Below are 21,345 nucleotides of genomic sequence, written 5' to 3' on the forward strand. Positions count from 1 at the left end.
GTAGATTGCAAGAAATTTTCTCCCAGTCTATAGGTTGCCTGTTCAGTCTCATGGTAGTTTCTTTTTTGCTGTGCAGAAATGTAGTTTCATTAGATCCCATTTGCCAATGTTGGCTTTTGTTGTCATTGCTTTTGGTGTTTTTGAACATGAAGTCCTTGCCCATGCCTATGTCCTGAATGGTATTGCCTAGGTTATCTTCTAGGGTTTTTATGGTTTTAGGTCTAACATTTAAGTCTCTAATCCGTCTTGAATTAATTTTTGTATAAGGTCTAAGGAAGGGATCCAGTTTCAGCTTTCTACCTATGGCTAGCCAGTTTTCCAAGCACCATTTATTAAATAGGGAATCCTTTCCCCATTTTGTTTTTGTGAGGTTGGTCAAAGAATCCAGATGGTTGTAGATGTGGTGGTATTATTTCAGAATTGTTCTGTTACATTGGTCTATATCTCCTGGTTTTGGTACCAGTACACTTACTGTTTGGTTACTGTAGCCTTGTAATAGTTTGAAGTCAGGTAGCATGATGCCTCCAGCTTTTTCTTTGGCTTAGAAGTTGTCTTGGCTATGCAGGCTTTTTTTGGTTCCATATGAAATTTAAAGTAGTTTTTCCAATTCTGTGAAAGTCATTGTGGTAGCTTAATGGGGATGGCGGTGAATCTATAAATTACCTTGGGCAGTATGGCCATTTTCATGATAATGATTCTTCCTATCCATAAGCATGGAATGCTTTCTTCCATTTGTTTGTGTCCTCTTTTATTTCATTGAGCAGTGGTTTGTGATTCTCCTTGAAGGTCCTTCACATCACTTGTAAGTTGGATTTACTAGGTATTTTATTCTATTTGAAGCAATTGTGAATGGGAGTTCACTTATGGTTAGCTCTCTGTTTGTCTGTTATTGGTGTATAAGTGTTTGTGATTTTTGCACATTGATTTTGTATCCTGAGACTTTGCTGGAAGTTGCTTATCAGCTTAAGGAGATTTTGGGCTGAAGACGATGGGGTTTTCTAAATATACAATCATGTCATCTGCCAAATAGGGACAGTTTGACTTCTTTCCCTAATTGAATACCCATGATTTCTTTCTCCTGCTGACTGCCCTGGCCAGAACTGCTTACTATGTTGAATAGAATTGGTGAGGGCATCCCTGTCTTGTGCCAGTTTCAAAGGGAATGCTTCCAGTTTTAGCCCATTCAGTATGATATTGAAACATGGGTTTGTCATAAATAGCTTTTATTATTTTTGAGCTCACGTTCCATCAATACCTGGCGAATTTATTGGGAAGTTTTGGCATGAAGCACTGTTGAATTTTATCAGAGGCCTTTTTCTGCATCTATTGAGATAATCATGTGGTTTTGTCTCTGGTTCTGTTTATATGCTGGATTACGTTTATTGATTTGCGAATGTTGAACCAGCCTTGCATCCCAGGGATGAAGCCCACTTGATCGTGGTGGATAAGCTTTTTGATATGCTGCGGATTTGGTTTGCCAGTATTTTATTGAGGATTTTTGCATCGATGTTCATCAGGGATATTGGTCTAAAATTCTCTTTTTTTGTTGTGTCTCTGCCAGGCTTTGGTATCAGGATGATGTTGGCCTCATAAAATCAGTTAGGGAGGATTCCCTCTTTTTCTATTGATTGGAATAGTTTCAGAAGGAATGGTACCAGCTCCTCCTTGTAGGTGGTTGTCTTTTTTTGCTGTCATAATAGTATCCTTTGATGTACAAAGTTTTAAGTTTTTATGAAGTTCATCTATTTTTTTCTATTGTTGCTTGTGCTTTTGGTGTCATACACAGGAAATCATTGCCAAATTCAGTGTCATGAAGTCTTTTCCCTGTGTTTTCCTCTAGTATTTTTATAATTTTAGCTATTACTTTAGGTCTTTGACCCATTTTTGAGTTAATTTTTGTATATGGTGTAAGGTAAGGATCTGTATTGGAGTTCTTCAGAAAAGCAGAACCAATAGGCTTTTACACATATTGAATTTTACACTTGATAGACTACAGTATCATGTAAATACAACTTTTGTATATACTGGGAAACCAAAAAATTTGTGTTACTCTTTTTATTGCAATATTCACTTTACTGAGATGATCTGGAACTGAGCTTGCCATATCTGTGAGGTATGCCTGTAGATGGATCATGTTTTTTCAGGCTTTTTCAGTCCAGTCTACCAATCTCTTTCTTTGATTGGAGAGTTACATTTGAAATTATTTAAATTTGAAATAATTACTGATAAGATAATAAAACATATAACTTTAGGTCTTATATTGTTTTTGTTCCTTAATTACTCTATTACTACTCTTTTTATTGAATTTTTTAGTATGCCATTTTGATTTCTTTATTAGTTTTCTTTAGTGGAGTCAGGCTTGCCTATCCTTGTAGTCCTGTGTTGATGTCTATGCATTTAAATAAGTCACTTCCAGTTTTTATGGACTTGTTTCAGCAGGTAAGGACTTTCTCCTGCCTGGTCCCTGGGTGGACAGGACTGCCTCCAGAGCTACAGTTGAGTGGGGCTGCAGCCAGGTCATAGGACTGCTTATGTATTAGATAGTCAGCAGGTTGTTATGAGAATACAGGTTGGCATGGCTCCTGCCTGGTCCCTGGACAGATGGGACTGTCTCTAGGACTACCATTGAGTAGGACTGGAGCTGGGTTAAAGGGCTGCTTCTGTGTCCACAGTCAAATGCACAGTTTTGGTGGGTCTATTCCTGGGGAGCAGGTAGGTGTGATACCTTCCAGGTCCCTAAACAGATGGGACTTCCTCCAAGACTACACAGACAAGCAGGCCTGGAGCCGAGACTCCAAGGTACCTCACTTCAAAGAGCTGCTCTTCTCTCCAGATCTTGGCCCTCATATTCTGGCTGCTTTAACAGTTGCCCAAATTAATTTATAGATTCAATGCTATCTCCATCAATCTACCACTGACTTTCTTCACAGAATTAAAATAAAAACTACTTTAAATTTCATATGGAACCAAAAGAGAGCCTGTATAGCCAAAACAATCCTAAGCAAAAAGAAAAAAGCTGGAGGCATCATGCTACCTGACTTCAAACTATACTACAAGGCTACAGTAACCAAACAGCATGGTACTGGTATCGACACAGATATATAGACCAATGCAACAGAATAGAGGCCTCAGAAATAATACCACACATCTACAACCATCTGATCTGTAACAAACCTGAGAAAAACAAGCAATGGGGAAAGAATTTCCTATTTAATAAATGGTGTTGGGAAAACTGGCTATCCATTGCAGAAAACTGAAACTGGACCCCTTCCTTACACCTTATACAAAAATTAACTCAAGATGGATTAAAGACTTAAATGTAAGACCTAAACCCATAAAAACTCTATAAGAAAACCTAGACAATACCATTCAGGACATAGGCATGGGCAAAGGCTTCATGACTAGAACACCAAAATCAATGGCAACAAAGGCCAAAATTGACAAATGGGGTCTAATTAACCTAAAGAGCTTCTGCACAACAAATGAAACTACCATCAGAGTGAACAGGCAACCTACAGAATGGGAGAAAAATTTTGCAATCTAACCACCTGACAAAGGGCTAATATCCAGAATCTACAGGGAACTTAAATAAATTTACAAGAAAAAAACAACCGTACCAAAAAGTGGGTGAAAGATAGGAACAGACACTTCTCGAAAGAAGACATTTATGTAGCCAACAAACATGAAAAAAAGCTGATCATCATTGGTCATTAGAGAAATGCAAATCAAAATCACAATGAGATACCATCTCATGCCGGTTAGAATGGTGATCATTAAAAAGTCAGGAAACAACAGATGCTGGAGAGCATGTGGAGAAATAGGAATAGTTTTACACTGTTGGTGGGAGCGTAAATTAGTTCAACCGTTGTGGAAGACAGTGTGGCGATTCCTCAAGGATCTGGAACCAGAAATACCATTTGATCCAGCAATCCCAGTATATACCCAAAGGATTATAGATCATTCTACTATAAAGATACATGCACACATACGTATATTGCAGCACTTTTCACAATAGCAAAGACTTGGAACCAACTCAAGTGCCCATCAATGATAGACTAGATAAAGAAAATGTGGCGCATATACACCATGGAATACTATGCAGCATAAAAGAGGATGAGTTCATGTCCTTTGCAGGGACATGGATGAAGCTGGAAACCATCATTCTTAACAAACTAACACAGGAACAGAAAACCAAACACCGCATGTTCTCACTCATAAGTGGGAGTTGAACAGTGAGAATACATGGACACAGGAAGGAGAACATCACACACTGGGGGCTGTCATGGGGTGGGGACCTAGGGGAGGGATGGCATTAGGAGAAATGCCTAATGTAGATGATGGGTTGATGGGTGCAGCAAACCACCATGGCACATGTATACCTATGTAATGAACCTGCACATTCTGCACATGTATCCCAGAACTTAAAAGTATAATAAAAAAAAATTCTGCAAAGCCTTCAAATAGATGTTTTTTAAGTCCAGTTTTTGTTTTTGTTCCTAGCATTAAGACTGCCTTGCTACAAACTAGCTTCTCATAGCTGGCATTGGAAATTTCACATAGTATTTTTTTTATACAGAAGATATGTTCAAATGAGGTTCCAAATAAATTTTACACATTGCATTTGATTGATACGCCTCTTAAGTCCTTTTTAAATATGGGAATCTTTTTCCTACCTTTCTCTTATTGTATTTGATTTGATGAAGAAACTGGGTCATTTATCCTGTAGAGTTTTCTGAATTTTCCTGATTGTAGTCCCATGTTGATATTTAACATGTTGCTCAGTCTCCTGTATGTCTTATAAACTGGTAGTTAGAGCTAGAGGATTGATAATAAGCATCACTTCTTATTTTGGTTATGTTTTACAATAATAAATAGTTAATGCTCTTTGTTTTCTACTCCATAGTTTAAGATTGAGGTGTGTTTACTTGTCAGCCAGCATCTATTATAAAAAGTTTGCTCCCTGAATATTTTTACCTAACATTTTAATAGTCATTGAAGATCATTGCTAAGATGCATTATTTCATTTGAGGTTACAGTGGTAATATTTTGTTACTCATTTTTACTGCTTTTATTTTTAATTTGTTTTCCTGAAAGAATGTTATTTCAGTGCTATTTAAAAATATTATTCACACTTTCTCCTTCACACTTTGAAGAGATACCATTTCACTCCAGAGACAGAAACACTGAACAGAAGAGGCTTGAAAACTGTTTGAGTCCTCTTAGTACCCACATCAGAGACTTTTCACTCTCACTTTATTTGATCTCTTTGACTCCAGATTCTAACCAACAAGAAAGTAAGAGAGTTTTATACCTAAAATTGCTATATCATTCTCCAACCCAGGAAAACAGATATCACTTTGGGGAACTTCTTAAATTATACTTCTACTTTATTCTAGCCATTCGTGTTCTATATGGAGGCACTAAAGGTCAAGGACTCTGTATTACCTATTTCTGTATAATAAATTACCCCAAAATGTAGTGGCTTAAAACACATACATTTTTTATATCACGTATTTTATGGATCAGTAATTTTATATCACAATGTTGTGGGTCATTTTTTTTGTGATACAGCTTAGTTGAGTACCTCTGACTTAATTAAGGTTTTTCATGAGGTTGTAGTCAGTATCAGCCAAGGCTGTTGTCATCTGCTCTCCTGAGGGTAGGTCCACTTCTCACCTCACCTACGGGAACTAATAGGATTTGGTTCCTCCCTAGCTGTTGTCCAGAGGGCCGTCCTCAGTTTTCTGTCACTAGGGCTCTCCATCGGGCAGCCTCAGCATGGCAGCTGACTTTCTTCAGATGAGAAATAAGAGAACAAGAGAGAGCTCTCTTTGTAACCTAATTTCAGGTGTGATGTCCCATCTCTTGTGCTGTACTCTTTCCATTAGATGCAAGTCACTGTCTAGCCTGCGCTCAAAAGTGAGGGGTTACAGCAGAGCGTAAATAGCAGGAGGCAGGAATGACGGGGGCCATCTTAGAGGCTGTAGTGTATACCTGACAGCAGCCATGCCTTTGAAACAGTCCACATTATCAGAGTACTTTTTGCTCTTTGGTATTGAAAATAGCCTCTTTTTTATTGAAAGTCTCCAACCTATCTGTGTTAAAGGGCTTACTCTCTGAACAAAGCTAGCTTTATTAGGCAACTATATCTGTAATGATATTAGAACATTTTATTTCTTATGATACACTCTTTTAATTTTTTCTTGTAGCCCTGGTTGTTGCTATGAAACAGCTATGACAAGATATTTTTATCATGGCCGTACAGAGACTATGCGGTCATGCACAGTTGAAGCAGTCAGGTGGTGCCAGTCCATGCAGGATCCTTCTGTCACTGTGAGTATTGGAAAAGAAAAAACGCACAAGATTTGTTTAATTGTTCTAAAGGAACTGTGGTCTTTGAGTAACTAATTTCTTTGCTTCAGTTTTCCTGGATCATTAAAATACTTTGAGACATCTTTTTGAGGTTTTTAAAGCATTTGTTCATTCACCAGTTAAGTGTGTACTTCTTGGAAAGACTAAGAAACAGGGAAGGCGGGAAAAGGACCCCATTTGTGTTAATTTCTAGGCAAGGGGTCTTCAGTACTTTAGGTATTTCAGGACTTCTTATTTACCTTTAGAACAACACTAATAAAGTGCAGAAGTTCCAAGGTGCCATTAAAAAGGAAGGTTTTCTTGAAATGGTTGAATGTTTTTGAAATCACAGATTCTTGTTTCATATACTGGAACCAGGACAGTTGTATGCTTTGTTTCATACTCTTTTTTTTGAAGCATTTAGACAACAGCAAATTTCCTTCTCACTGTTATTTTAGTATTATATTTGTTTCTTTAGTTTTGCTAGATGTGGTTATATATGAGTGCCTGTATCTTAATTTTATAGAACTGTTTTATTGTCATTTGTTTAGTTATGCTTTCATTTTTGAAATCTTGCTTCTATCTTTATACTTGTTAATGTCACTTCAGTGCTGCCCACAAGTTCATAGTTTCCTATTCCAGGAAAGAAATAAGAAGCAGGACATACAGGGAAGAATAGGCGATAGAATAACTGAGGGAAAGATGTAGCAGTATGTATTATAGATCTTCCTAGAAATCTTCTTTCCTCTGCCAAATTACCCAAATCCTAATTACAATGAGCTTAGGATTTTTTTCTAGTTGGGTTTTGCACAGCATGTTATTGAAGTGTCTCTCGATTTTTAATACAGCCTCATGAGCGGCAGCAAAAGATGTTACAAGCTTTTGCAAAGCATAATAAAATGATGAAAGATTGTTCAGCTGGAAAAGGTACTTATGTTAAAATTTTTCTGACTTAAAAATCTCTCATGGTGAAAAATTTTTTTCTAACTTTAGATTTGGGATTTCATTGCAGGATTTGATCGTCACCTTTTAGGTCTCTTACTCATAGCGAAAGAGGAAGGTCTTCCTGTTCCAGAACTCTTTACGGACCCACTTTTTTCCAAAAGGTAATATAGTGTAGTATTTAACAACTTCATCAATTTTTTTATATGTTAAATGCTTTTTGGAAACAATATAAGCATCTGTAGGCCTAGTAAAATGTCCTTTTATTGTGCCACACAGCGGAGGAGGTGGAAATTTTGTTCTCTCAACAAGTCTGGTTGGCTATTTACGAGTCCAGGGAGTGGTAGTTCCCATGGTACACAATGGTTATGGATTTTTCTACCACATCAGAGATGACAGGTGAGGCTTCTCTTTTTTATTTGTACAGTGCTGTAGAGTAAGAAAGGTATTACTTTTGTTATTTAAATGCCTTTCCTACACGGTGATTCTTATATTGCCATCTGTCACTTGCTACATAAGTATCTGTTTTTTCCACTTAGGCATTTAATGCATATTCATGTTTCTCTGTCCTGCTTTTGAGACACTTGTCAGATTAGTCCCTTAGGTGTTTTTATGCAGAACACTGTTTCAGGTCGATTCAGCAATCATATCATCCTCCTCAAAATCAGTATACCCGTGAACATATTTGGTTTGTACAAGGTATTTTATAGTAAGCTCAGATAAAATGTTTAAATATATGGTGGTTCATGTAGTCATAGACAATATTAATGAGGTAGAGAAGAGAGATTGGGTAAATTATACTTTTTAAAACATGTTTTACCAATTCAGATGCAGTTCATTTGGGCTGTGTGGAGTCTGACTTATGTTTATGGAAAGAATGAGAACGAAAAGATCAAAACCCAGTATAAAAAAGAGTGGTAGAAAACAAAATAAAATGAAAGTGATAGCAAGGCTTGTAAGGTCCTTATTTACAGTCTGGCAGTCTCTTTACAGGGGACCTTTCAAAGCATAGTTGGTTTCGTAAAAATTATGTGGCTACGTTTAGCACTATGTGAATAAGAAGAGGGAAGGCTTGGAGGCACTGCAGATAGAATGTGAAAAATTGGAATGGTAATATACATGATATATTTCAGTTTCTCATACAATTGACCCTCGAACAACATGGGTTTGAACTGCATGGATACACTTATATGCAGATTTTAAATAAATGAGAAAATTTTTTAGAGATTGAGATATTTGAAAAAAACTCAAAACTGTGTAGCTTAGAAATATCCAAAAACTAAAGTATTCATGAATGCATAAAATATATAAAGATACTCATCTATTTCATCATTTACTACCATAAAATATATACAAATCTACTATAAAAAGTTAAAATTTTTCAAAATGTATGACCATAAGCCCTTACAGACTTTATGTGGGGCCATTTGGAGTCGAGAGAAATGTAAACAAATGTAAAGATGCAGTTTTCAGTCATAATTGCATAAAATTAATTGTGGTACGTACTGTACTACTATAATAATTTTGTAGTCACCTCATGTTGCTATTGTGGTAAGCTAAAGATTAGTTGCAAGTATCTCCTTAAGATGTTATATAATGCTAGTCATCTCTGCATAAGCAGTTTGTCTCTTTAGTGGATCACAAAAAGTGATCTTTCGTGGTTCTATTCTCATGTATTTTTCATTGTGGGTAGTACAGTATTATAAACATTGAATAATACCATGGGACCCATATGTAGTGCTTCTAGTAATACTGGAAGTGCTCCCAAGAAGCAGAGAAAAGTCATGATATTACAATAAAGAGTTGATTGCTTGATAAGTATGATAGATTGAGATCTGTAGCTGCATTTGCCCATCATTTCAACATAAATAAATCTAGTATGAGTACCATTAAAAAAAAAAAAGGAAATTTGTGAAGCTGTTGCTGCAGCTACACTGGCAGGCATTAAAACTTTGCCCTTTTTGCAAAATACCTTTTGATCTCCAATTAAAAATGCAGCTTTTTTGTGGGTACAGGATTGCTATAAAAAGTCATACCTATGGACTCTACTACGATTCTAGAAAAAGCAAAGTTACTATATGACAACTTTAAAGGAAGGTGAAGGATCTAAAGCTGGAGAATTTAATGCCAGCAAAGGATAGTTTGATAATTTTAGAAAGAAGTTTGGCTTTAAAAATGTCAAGATAACAGGAGAAGTAGAGGCAGCAGACAAGTTCCCAGACACCATTAAGAAAATCACTGAGGAGAAAGGATATCTGCCTGAACAGGTTTTTAATGCAGACAAATGTGCCCTATTCTGGAAAAAAAAAATGCCACAAAGGACATTTGTTCATAAGAGAAGTGTATTAGTCAGGGTTCTCTACAGGGACAGAACTAATAGGATATATATAAGAAGCATTAACTCACATGATCACAAGGTCCCACAATAGGCCAGCTGCAAGCTGAGGAGCAAGGAAGCCAATCTGAGTCCCACAGCTGGAGAAGTTAGAGTCTAATGTTCAAGGGCAGGAAGCATCCAGCACAGGAGAAAGATGTAGGCTGGGAGGCTAAGCCAGTCTAGTCTTTTCACGTTTTTCTGCCTGCTTTATATTCTGGCTGCGCTGGCAGCTGATTAGATGGTGTCCTCCCAGACAAAGGGTGGGTCTGCCTTTCCCAGCCCACTGACTCAAATGTTAATCTCCTTTGACAACACTGTCTCAGACACACCCAGGATCAATACTTTGCATCTTTCAATCAAATCAAGTTGACACTCAGTATTAACCATCACAAGAAGCAAGCATCAGGCTTTAAGGCAGAAAGGGATAGGCCAACACTACTGTTTTGTGCAAATGCAGTAGGGTTTATGATCAGGACTGCCTTTGTCTGTAAAGCTGTTAACTTTGAGCCTTGAAGGGAAAAGATAAACATCAGCTGGTAGTTTACAAGAAGGCCTGGACAATGATAACCTTTTTTTCTGGATTGGTTTCTTTGATGCTTTGTCACTGAAGTCAGGAAGTACCTAGTCAGTAAGGGACTGTGTTTTTGTTTTTGTTTTTGTTTTTGTTTTGAGACGGAGTCTTGCCCTGTCCCCAGGCTGGAGTGAAGTGGCACGATCTCGGCTCACTGCAAGCTCCGCCTCCTGGGTTCACGCCATTCTCCTGCCTCAGCCTCCTGAGTAGCTGAGACTACAGGCGCCCACCACCTCACCCGGCTAATTTTTTTGTATTTTTAGTAGAGACGGGGTTTCACTGTGTTAGGATGGTCTCAATCTCCTGACCTCGTGATCCGCCCGCCTTGGCCTCCCAAAGTGCTGGGATTACAGGTGTGATCCACCGTGCCCGGCCAGAGACTGCCTTTTAAAGTTGTTTTGATTTTGGACAGTGACACTGGCCACCCAGAACGCCATGATTTAAACACCCAAAGTGTCAAGGTCTTTGGTCTACTTGCCCCCAGACATGTCTCTAATTCAGGCTCTAGATCGGGGGTCATAAGGACCTATAAGGCTCATTACATGCAGGACTCAATAGAAAGGATGGTCACCAAGGATTGTCTTTTACCCCAATGGAAGAGAGCATCATGAAAGTCTGGAAGGATTACACCACTGAAGATGCCATTGTTGTTATAGAAGAAGTCATGAAAGCAATCAAGCCCAAAACAATAAATTTCTGCTAGAGAAAACTATGTCCAGATGTACATGATTTCACAGGATTTGCGACAGAGTCAGTCTAGGAAATCATGTAACAGATTGTGGATATGGCCAAAAAAAAAAAGGCGGGGGAAGGTGAAGGGTTTCAAGGTATGGATGTTGGGCCAGGTTCGGTGGCTCATGCCTGTATTTCCAGCAGTTTGGAAGGCCAAGGTGGGAAGATTGCTTGAGACCAGGAGTTTGAGACCATCCTGAGCAATATAGTAAGACTTCATCTCTATTAAAAATTTTTAAAAATCAAGCACTATTAGTCACCACACCACAGAAATTAACAGAAGGTGACTTGAAGGAGATGAGTGCTTCTGAACCAGAGCCAAATGACGAGGAGGAAGACATAGTAGAACCAGTGCCAGAACTGTTGTTAAATAATCTCACAGAAGTGTTCTGATTATTCAAGACTGTTTTTGATGGCTTTTATGACATGCACTGGACCCTTCTATTATAGGAGCATTGAAACTAAAGCAAGTGGGGCAAGGGTTGGTACAATATAGAAAGATTTTCAGAGAAATGAAAAAGCAAAAAGATAGAAATTACAATGTATTTACATAAAGTTACACTGAGTGTGCCTGCCTCCCCTGCCTCTCCTTTTATCTCTTCTACCCCAAGATAAGACCATTGCATTTTAAAAGTATTACACACTGATTGTAAAAAAAAAAGTTAAATATAAAAAATACATAAGAACAAAGTTATCTACATTTCCATTACATGGCATAAGACTATAATTATATGATGCTCCCAACTTATAATGTATGTAGATTGTATATTTACACTGTAAATATTTGTGTCCTTTTTTGTGAATTTCGTTCTTATTATTTCAAGCAGTTTGCAATGCCTTTAAGTATACTTTGCGATATTTTGATGATTGTATAATTTCCAGTCTTAGGATTCCTATGATTTATCTAACTGCTTCTCTACTATTTTGTTTTTCCATCATTACAAATAATGTATAAGGTTATAAATGTATCCTTTCTCATTTCATCACACCATTGCCAACTCTAGTTATTATAAAAATTCTTTAGGCTAGGCATGGTGGCTCATGCCCGTAATCCCAGCACTTTGGGAGGCCAAGGTGGGTGGATCACTTGAGGCCAGGAGTTCAAGACCAGTCTGGCCAACATGGTGAAACCCCATCTCTACTAAAAATACAAAAATTCGCTGGTGTGGTGGCACACAACTGTAGTCCAAGTTACTTGGGAACCTGAGGCATGAGAATTGCTTCACACTGGGAGATGGAGGTTGCAGTGAGCTGAGATCATGCCACTGCACTCCAGCCTGGGCAACAGAGCGAGAGTCTTTCTCAAAAAAAGTCTTTACCCATTTGCTGGCAAAAAATAACATAAATTACTTGTTTACCTATGAAGTAAAACTTTTTTTTAATTGTTTTTGGCATTGTGTTCCTTTCATGAATTGTCTGTACATGTAGGAAAGGCTGTTCTTTATAATTTAGAAAGATAAATTGTTTTAAAAAATTGACACTTGAATAAGAACGGTTCATCTGTGGAGAGAAACATGTTTAGATGCTGCTAAATATCTGGGAATTCCATGCCCAGTGTAGCTGGAGAATGATTCGTGATCATGAATCACTAGGTGAAAACAAGGCAGGACTTCCTAAAGGTTTCTGTATTATCTTTCTGCAAATATAATCCACTCAGACATTGGTTTCATAATTATATACTGGGCCAGAGCATGTTCTTATTTTTATTTCTTTTTGCTTAATTTAAAGCACATGTTGAAGACATAATTTACTTAATTTACTCTTTTTTTAAGTGATGTGAAAATTGCGTAGTTTTCCAGAAGCATTACATTGCACATTTTAATTTTGAGCCTAATTCATATTTTGCTATGGAAACTTCTCTCTGTAAAATGGAAGACTAGCTCTAAGTCAGGCTTCTCTCCTATTTATTTCAAGCTTCCTGGGGCCACTCTTCTCACTTGCCAGATCTGGGATTTCCTATTAGGAGTATATCGAGAAAGATGGTAGAAGGCCTGACTTGATCCCAAGAGTTTCTCTTTTTGACTCTTCTAGAAATAGCCTTTCTCACCTATTATCCTTCCCTCCCGTTTTTTTTTTCAAACTTTCTTCAAGTACTATACTCTTTAAAAACAGTTTAAATTTCATTAAAAACTGTAGCATGAATTTATATTCCAACTCATTCCAGTAGCACTTTAGGAAGGATTTTCTAGGAAGGAGGTTTTTTGTTCTGTTTTAAACGTAGTAAGACCTAGCTTCAGAGCACTTCAGAGCTGTAGCTAATTTGTTCCCCTTTGTCCCTAGGCTCTCGTCATCTAATGAATGAGGTGCTCCTTAGCATTATCTACAGATATGGCTTTACCTTCAGTTGTGTCAGGTTACATTTACCTAATGTCAGCAAGACTTCACATTTCATGTATGAATATCCAGATGAAATAAAGTCCTGGTTGTATTCACCATCACTATTTGGAGCCTTTTGTGTAATCATTAATCATTATTTATGCTTCACAGGTTTGTTGTGGCCTGTTCAGCCTGGAAATCCTGTCCCGAGACTGATGCCGAAAAGCTAGTTCAGCTGACTTTTTGTGCTTTTTATGATATGATACAGCTGATGAACATTACTCATCTTTAGAGATGAATCATCTATTAAGCACTTACCAAAACATATCATTAAGCTGGGTGCTGGGAGTGAGTTGGTAATATGAGATGGGAAGGAATGTTGACTTGCTAACATTCCTTTAACAAGTTAAGAAAACTTGTTAAATGTAGAAATTAGTGGAATCATGCTCTCTAAATTTATTCTGCCATAGGAGGTAGAAATATTTTTAAGCTCCTCTGATGCAGCAGCAATGCAAATTATGACATAGTGAATATAGAACTATGCAGTATTTAAGCCTCAACAATCCAAATCTATAAATTTTAACAATGCAAATCTTACTCTAATTTTTAAGTATTTTTGTTGGTACTTACATGGGTTATAAATCCTCTCTCTGGACATCAGTGTAGAGTCCATCTTTCAAGCACTTTAATGTTTTTAGCTACCAAAGGGTATGAATTACATTATTTTATGCTAATTTCCCTGAAATCAATGCCTTCTATGTTCACCACAGGGTTACAAGCCTGTTACGTTTGATGGGAAAGACCACTACACTTTAATGGTGATCTAAAATAACTCTTTTGGGCTGGGTGCAGTGGCTCATGCCTATAATCTTAGCACTTTGGGAGGCCGAGGTGGGAGTGTATTGCTTGAAGCTAGGAGTTTGAGACCAGCCTGGGCAACAGGGTAAGGTCCTGTCTCTACAAGATCAAAAAACTAGTGGGGTATGATAGTGCATGTGTGCCTGTAGACCAAGCTACTTGAAGGTTGAGACAGGAGGATCAGTTGAGCCCAGGAGGTTGTGGCTGCAGTGAGCTGTGATGGTGGTGCCCTTATGCTATAGCCTGGGCAAGAGAGTGAGACCCTGTCTCAAAAAAAAAAAAAAAAGAAAAATAACTATTTTGAACAGACAAATTAGGTAGTAGATGGAGATGTATACCCTCTATCACACACACATAAAACTGTAACAAAATTCATTGTGGTGTATTATAATTAGTTTTGTGAATATAAAAATAAAGCACTTATATTTAAACTTGTTAGATTTTTAAAGGACTAATGTTGAATCAGATTATCAGAACTTTTTCCTCCTCGCTGTTCAATTTTGTAGTTTTTACTCTCAAAAAATGAAACTCCCAAAATTATATGGCTTTTTATGTTTGAATAAATGATTCATTCCTGTTTGCTTTTCTCGTGCTTTTTGACCTCGGTTATATATTGCTGTGTAATTAACCATCCAAAACTTAGTGTCTTGTATTCATTTATTGTTTCTCATGACTTTGTCAGTTGATTGATAATAGCTAGACAGTTCTTCTGCTGGTCTTGCCTGTGTTTATTTATACAGCTATAATCATCAGGCAGCCAGGACTGAGGCTGAAAAGTTTAAGATCACCTCACCCACTATCTGCAAATTTGGTGGCTGTGACTCTCTCTCCTGACATGGTCTCTCATCATCCAGTATTCAAAATTGAGCTTCCTTACTTGGTAGAGAGAGTGTTCTGAGAGGTGAAGGTCCCTTGAGGCCTAGGCCCTGAAGTCACATGCCATCACTTGGCTGCATTTTGTTGATTAAACCAAGTCACAAGGGAAGTCCAGATTTAAGGAGTGGGGAAAAAGTAATCTCTTGATAAGAGAAAGTCACTTTGTAAAAGAGTGGGCACTTTAATGTTTATTTAAACATGAGAGGGCATGATTATTGGGCACTATAGCAATCTGCCAGACATTTTAATATATATAAAGATTACATCATACTGATTCTATACATCCCTTTTAAAAAACACATATATTTTGAATTTGATAAGACTGGTTTATTACTAACAGTTAAGCCCTTTACACTGTGCCAGCCTCTGTCCTGAAAAGCACCAGTACTGTTTCTCTGTGAAAACATTCAGAGTTGGCTTCTGTGACATTTGATACATTTCTTCATGGTTAGTCTAGAAAAGGAAGATGAGCTCTGAACTAAGAACCTTTTCCCTCACTCTAGTGCAGGGTTGTAAACTAGACAGCAAGGGCATTTAGAATCATTTGGTTGGTGTTTAAATACAGGTTAAGAATCCCAAATCTGAACACCAGAAATTCTCCAAAATCCAAAACATTTTGAGTGCTGACATAAGGAAATGCTCACTGGAACATTTAGGATTTCTGGACTTGGGATGCTCAGCCAGTGAGTATAATGCAAATATTCTGACATATAAAACACTTCTGATCCCAAGCATTTTAGATAAGAATACTCAACCTATAATGTGTAATGAGTGGGGTATTTTGGAAGCTGCATCACCTGCACAGAAACCCCCTCTCAGTCACACCTCACCACTTTTCCTAACTTGCCTGACGTGAATAATCATCTAGAGTGCATTTTAAAAAACAGATTCCTGGGTCTCAACCCAGACCTACTGAATCTATTATTTTGTTTAGGAATAGATGCCCCATGATTCTGACCCGGCAAGTTTGGGAATCATTATAGAGGAATAGGTTGAATACTACTTTGGGTCACTGCAGTAATATACTTTTTGCCTCACTTTTGTCTTGGTTAATCTGAAATTTGATCCACTCACACAGTGGTCACTTTTGAAAAATTCTTTGGTAATATGGTTTATTACAGTTAGAAGAACTTTGGATAATTTACTGAATTTAACAACCTGATATGACACTAAGAACTAATTTGTTGCAGAAAATTGTGGAGAAAACAAAGGGAAAAATACGGAAACATTTCAGTGTGGTTAGCTTCCAGGGGTTGTCTAGAATATTTTTGGCTTTCCATTAAACATACCTTTCCTTGTAGGAAAAACGGATTTTCTGGGAAAAGTAGTAAATTTATAAAAGAGAACACAGTTGCTATAGAAACTCAGCATGTATCGTTGATGTTTGATGTTTCAAATTATATTGATAATTGTACATTTTAAATTAACGAGTTTAAAACTTTAAAGAGATACTTAATGATAGGGCTCTTTCTTGCTGAATGGAACTGATATGTGCTTTCAGAGTTAGCTAGATAGGGGCAATTTCATTTTCTCTTAGTCTTCGATGATAAAGCTGGAAATTCATTCATTTAAAAAACTTTGATTCCATAATAGAATTATTTAGAAAATTACCAAGAGAGATGAGGCTATTGAACAATTTATTTTTCTTTTGTACTTGGGAAAATTATTCCCAAACTATCCTGTCTACCCAACCCATTCAGGACCATAAGACCATTTCCCTATGTCTGTGGCTTCTATATTTCTATACCTGTACTTATCTTGAATTTTGTTCTTTTTCTGGATGTTTCTAATAACTTAGGGAGAGCCAGCCTGTTGTTTTAATACTTCAAGACAGGTGTCACTTCTAACTCTCAAATTTCAAATGCCGTAATAAACCCAATTGGATCTTCTAAATTGATCTAGAATGAGATATACCTATGTTTTATGATGACAAACTAGAAACTTCTTTTACAAGTCAGATAAAATTGTAGAATAATTTGAATTTATTTTTAAAATATACTGTAGCAAAAGTTCATAAGTTCTGTGTCCCAACCTGGACACTGACCATTGAAAAATAGATGCCTTTCTGTGCCAGCAGCTGCTGATGTGTGCCGTGCTCCTTGACTCTGCCATTCTGAAACACCACTATTAAGTCTGCATTCTGGATGGTGGACAGGCGGTGAGCAATCACAATGCAGGTGCGGCCTTCTCTGGCTTTGTCCAGGGCTTCTTGGACAACCTATTGATAAATCAGACAGACACCTTATCATAACAATTGCATAAATTAGTTTTAACATTCAAGTAAATTTGAAAATCTTACCATTCTAATAAACTTTTAATTTCTAATCTCTTAGAATCTTTGAACTTTATGTATGTGTATTTTGTATAATCAACATTTAATCTACATAGTTATGTTGCTTTTTAAATATAACACAAATGGGTTCCCATGCTGTAAAAAAATTCTTAAGTATTTAAAATTTCTAATCTTCTGTTTAACTAGTTCCCTTTTGAGTATTTTCCAGTTTTTCATTCCTAATGTGCTAAAAATGTAATTTATGCAGCTTTTTTCTTTTGAATGCTTTGTTTATAAAATATATAATCATTTTAGAAAATTTGGAATAAAGTATTCCATTACTTCAAAATAACCACTATCGGCCAGGCAAGGTGGCCCACGCCTGTAATCCCAGCACTTCGGGAGGCCGAGGCAGGCAGATCACAAGGTCAGGATTCGAGACCAGCCTGGCCAACATAATGAAACCCTGCCTCTACTAAAAATACAAAAATTAGCCGGGCATAGTAGTGGGCACCTGTAGTCCCAGCTACTTGGGAGGCTGAGGCAAGAGAATTGCTTGAACCCGGGAGGCAGAGGTTGCATTGAGCCAGATTGCGCCACTGCACTACAGCCTAGGCAACAGAGCGAGACCCTGTCTCAAAAAAATAAAAATTAAAAAAAACTCACTATCTAAAGTTCCATGCTTTCCCCCCTGTGCTTGTGTTTTTTTTTTTTTCATGGTTGACAACAAAATCCCTTCTATTTCATAAATTGAATAGGACATAAGTTGGGAGGCCACACATACCTTTTCACTTTCAGTATCCAGAGCCGATGTAGCTTCATCCAACAGGAGGATTTGAGGTTGTCTGATGAGGGCTCGGGCAATAGCAATCCTCTGTTTTTGACCTCCTGAGAGCTGAGTCCCCTTGTCTCCCACTCTTGTTTCATATTTCTGCAAGTTAACCAAGTTATAAAGATGTTGAATGAACTTTTGCTTAACAGTTGACAGTTCAATTTATAAGAAAAACATTTAGAGTCAATAACAGTTTCTATAACATTTCAACTTAACAAAGTGTTTATTTTAAAAATCAAACTACAAAACTAATGACTTTAATTCTCAATGGTATTCTACAATAGGAAGTTGAGCAAATTTTCGAGTTCCTACTGTTATAATGCCAGTTAATCTGATGTCACTGGAGTCCTGTAAAGGTTAAATATGAATACTTTCAAAGTCTTTTTTTAAATTTCAAATGTTCATATGATCCATGTAGATACTAGTGTATTCTTTCAAACTTATTTATTCCCTTAAATATTTACTGAGCACATGCTATGCTATGAACTGTGAAAAATATGAAAATGAATTCAGCTTTGTTCCTGCCCTAAAGGAATTTATAATCTACAGAGAAAAACTATACATATAAATCATTCAATGTAAGGTCAAGTAAGGACTGAATTACAATGATGCATTGCTTAATGACTGCGATATGTTCTGAAAACTGCATTATTAGACAATGTTACTGTTGTACAAACATTGTACAGTATTTACACAAACCTAGATGGTATCACATACTATATACACTTAGACAATGTGGTATGGCCAGTTGCTCCTAGGCTACAAACCTATAGAGCATGTAACTGTACTGAATACTGGCAGTTGTAACACAATGGTAAGTATTTGTGTATCTAAACATAGAAAAGGAACAGTAAAAATACAGTATAAAAGATTAAAAAATGGTACACCTGTATATGGCACTTACCATGAATGGAGCTTGCAGGACTGGAAGTTGCCTGAGTGAGTCAGTAAGTGACTGGTGAGTGGAATGTGAAGGCCTTACTGTGTACTACTGTAGACTTTATGAACACTGTACACTTAGGCTACACTAAATTTTATAATTTTTAACAATAAATTAACCTTAGCTTACTTTGACTTTTTTACTTTATAAATTTTTAAATTATTATTATTATTTTAGAGATCGGGTTTTGTTCTTTCACCCAGGCCAGAGTGCCGTGGTGTGATCATAGCTCACTGCAACCTTGGACTCTGGGGCTCAAGCAATCCCTCTCAAGTAGCTGAGACTACAAGAGTGTGCCACCAAGCCTGGCTAATTTTGTTTTTGTTTTTGTAGAAACTAGATCTCCCTATGTTGCCCAGGCTGGGCTTGCCTCAAGTAATCCTCTCATCTCAACCTCCCAAAGTGCTAAGACTACAGGCATGAACTTTTAAATTTGTCAAACCTTTGGACTCTTTTGTAATAACACTTAGCTTAAAAACACATTGATTGTACAGTTTTGCAAAGATTCTTTCTTTATGTCCTTATTCTATAAGTTTTCAGTCTAAAATTTTTTATGGCTAGGCACACTGGTTCATGCCTATAATCCAGCACTTTGGGAGGCTGAGGCAAGTGAATCACTTGAGGTCAGGAGTTCGAGACCAGCCTGGGCAACATGGTGAAACCCCATCTCTACCAAAAATACAAAAAATTAGCTGGGCGTGGTGGCATGCACCTGTCCCAGCTACTCTGGAGGCTGACATGGGAGGATCACTTGAGCCCAGGAGGCAGAGGTTGCGGTGAGCCATGATCATCCCACTGTACTCCAGCCTAGGCAACAGAGCAGATGTCTCAAAAAAATTAATTTTTTATTTTTTACTTTTCACACTTTTATGTTATAAACTAAGATACAAACATACATTAGCCTAGGTCTATGCAAGATCAAGATAATCAATATCACTGTCTTCTACCCCCATGTTTTGTCCCACTGAAAGGCCTTCAGGAGCAATAATACACACAGAGCTGCCATCATCTCCTATAATAGTAATGCCTGCCTAATGGAATACCTCCTGAAGGACCTGCCTAAGGCTATCTTATAATTAACTTTCTTTAAAATAGGAGGAGTATACTCTAACAACAAATAGTATGACAGATATATGAATCAATAAGTCATTTGTTGTCATTATCAAGTATTATGCACTGTACATAGTAGTATGTGCTATACTTTTATACAACTGGCAGCGCAGTGGCTTTGTTATGCTAGCATCACCACAAACACATGAATTTTGTGTTGCACTATGATATTATAATAGCTATGTCACTAGGCAATAGGAATTTTTCAGCTCCATTATAATCTTATGGGAACCACTGTGGTATATGCAGTCTGTCATTGACCAAAATGTTATGTAACACATGACTGTAGTAGTATACACAGCACACTATGAAAGACCAGAAGAGGGAGATAGAAGTTGTTGTGGAGACAGGGTGGAAGGAGGAAAAAAAGGGGAAATAAATGAAAGAAACTTTTTAGAGAAGTTTGGGGAGCTAGATTTTGAGATAACATTCTAGGCTGAGAAAGAACATGAATAGAGAGGTAAATTGAGTCAGTTCAGTTTGCAGGGCTTATGCAGTGATGTATATCATGTGAATTAATTTCCTAAAGTCCAGTGGTCACTCATATTCAGAGCTGAAGCTGTAAATTTTTCTATTCACAATCAAATCCAATATTTGATTCAGGTCAATGCCTGTGCATTAAAGGTTGGTAAGACTAACCAAAATGAAATGTTTTTAAAATTTTATTTGTGGGTGTGAGTGATTTCTAACTATAGCAGAAACTAATTAAGCTCTACGTCAGTGTAACCCAGTGGAACCTCGAATGCTGGAAGAATGCCATAAAATGAATTGTCCCTACCATCACTTTTAGGGACCTCAAGCCATCCTTCTGGGGCTACACATGTTTAAAGTGGACTCAAAACTGTCATGGACTGAAATTTAAAACGTAAAGCTATGAAACTTCTAGGAAAAAAATGCAGAAAATATTTTGGTCCTAGGGCTAGGCAACGAGTTCTTAGACTTGACACTGAAAGCATAATCCATACAAAGAAGAATTGATAAATTGGACCTCATCAAAAGTAAAACTTTTGGTCTGCAAAAAATCCTCTTATAGGATGAATAAACAAGCTACAGACTGGGAGAAAACATTTACAAACTACATATCCAACAGTAATTACAATATGTTTAAAAAAAAACAAAAACAAAAAACTTCCCAAAACTCAGCAGTAAAAGAAAAATATCCGATTAG

At 37.1% G+C, this 21,345-nt stretch overlaps 2 protein-coding genes across 4 annotated transcripts in view; one reads left to right on the plus strand and one right to left on the minus strand.

Annotated features, from left to right (window-relative positions):
• CROT (carnitine O-octanoyltransferase) overlaps positions 1 to 14,727 on the plus strand; it is a 51,339-nt gene extending 36,612 nt beyond the window's left edge. The window contains 5 exon segments of the mRNA XM_021935310.2: positions 6,210 to 6,333; positions 7,200 to 7,278; positions 7,364 to 7,457; positions 7,573 to 7,692; positions 13,461 to 14,727. Coding sequence (XP_021791002.2) covers positions 6,210 to 6,333; positions 7,200 to 7,278; positions 7,364 to 7,457; positions 7,573 to 7,692; positions 13,461 to 13,581 — 538 coding nt within the window. The 3' untranslated portion in view covers positions 13,582 to 14,727.
• A 2,260-nt stretch (positions 14,728 to 16,987) lies between these two features.
• Positions 16,988 to 21,345, minus strand: part of ABCB4 (ATP binding cassette subfamily B member 4) — a 71,462-nt gene continuing 67,104 nt past the window's right edge. For all 3 annotated transcript variants that reach the window (XM_009203514.4, XM_003896372.5, XM_009203515.2), the window contains 2 exons: positions 18,080 to 18,226; positions 16,988 to 17,241 (listed from right to left, as the gene is read on the minus strand). In XM_009203514.4, coding sequence (XP_009201778.3) covers positions 17,035 to 17,241; positions 18,080 to 18,226 — 354 coding nt within the window. In that variant the 3' untranslated portion in view covers positions 16,988 to 17,034. The remainder of the gene's footprint in view (positions 17,242 to 18,079; positions 18,227 to 21,345) is intronic.

Source organism: Papio anubis, chromosome 4 (assembly GCF_008728515.1).
Source record: "Papio anubis isolate 15944 chromosome 4, Panubis1.0, whole genome shotgun sequence".
Lineage (NCBI taxonomy): Eukaryota > Metazoa > Chordata > Mammalia > Primates > Cercopithecidae > Papio > Papio anubis.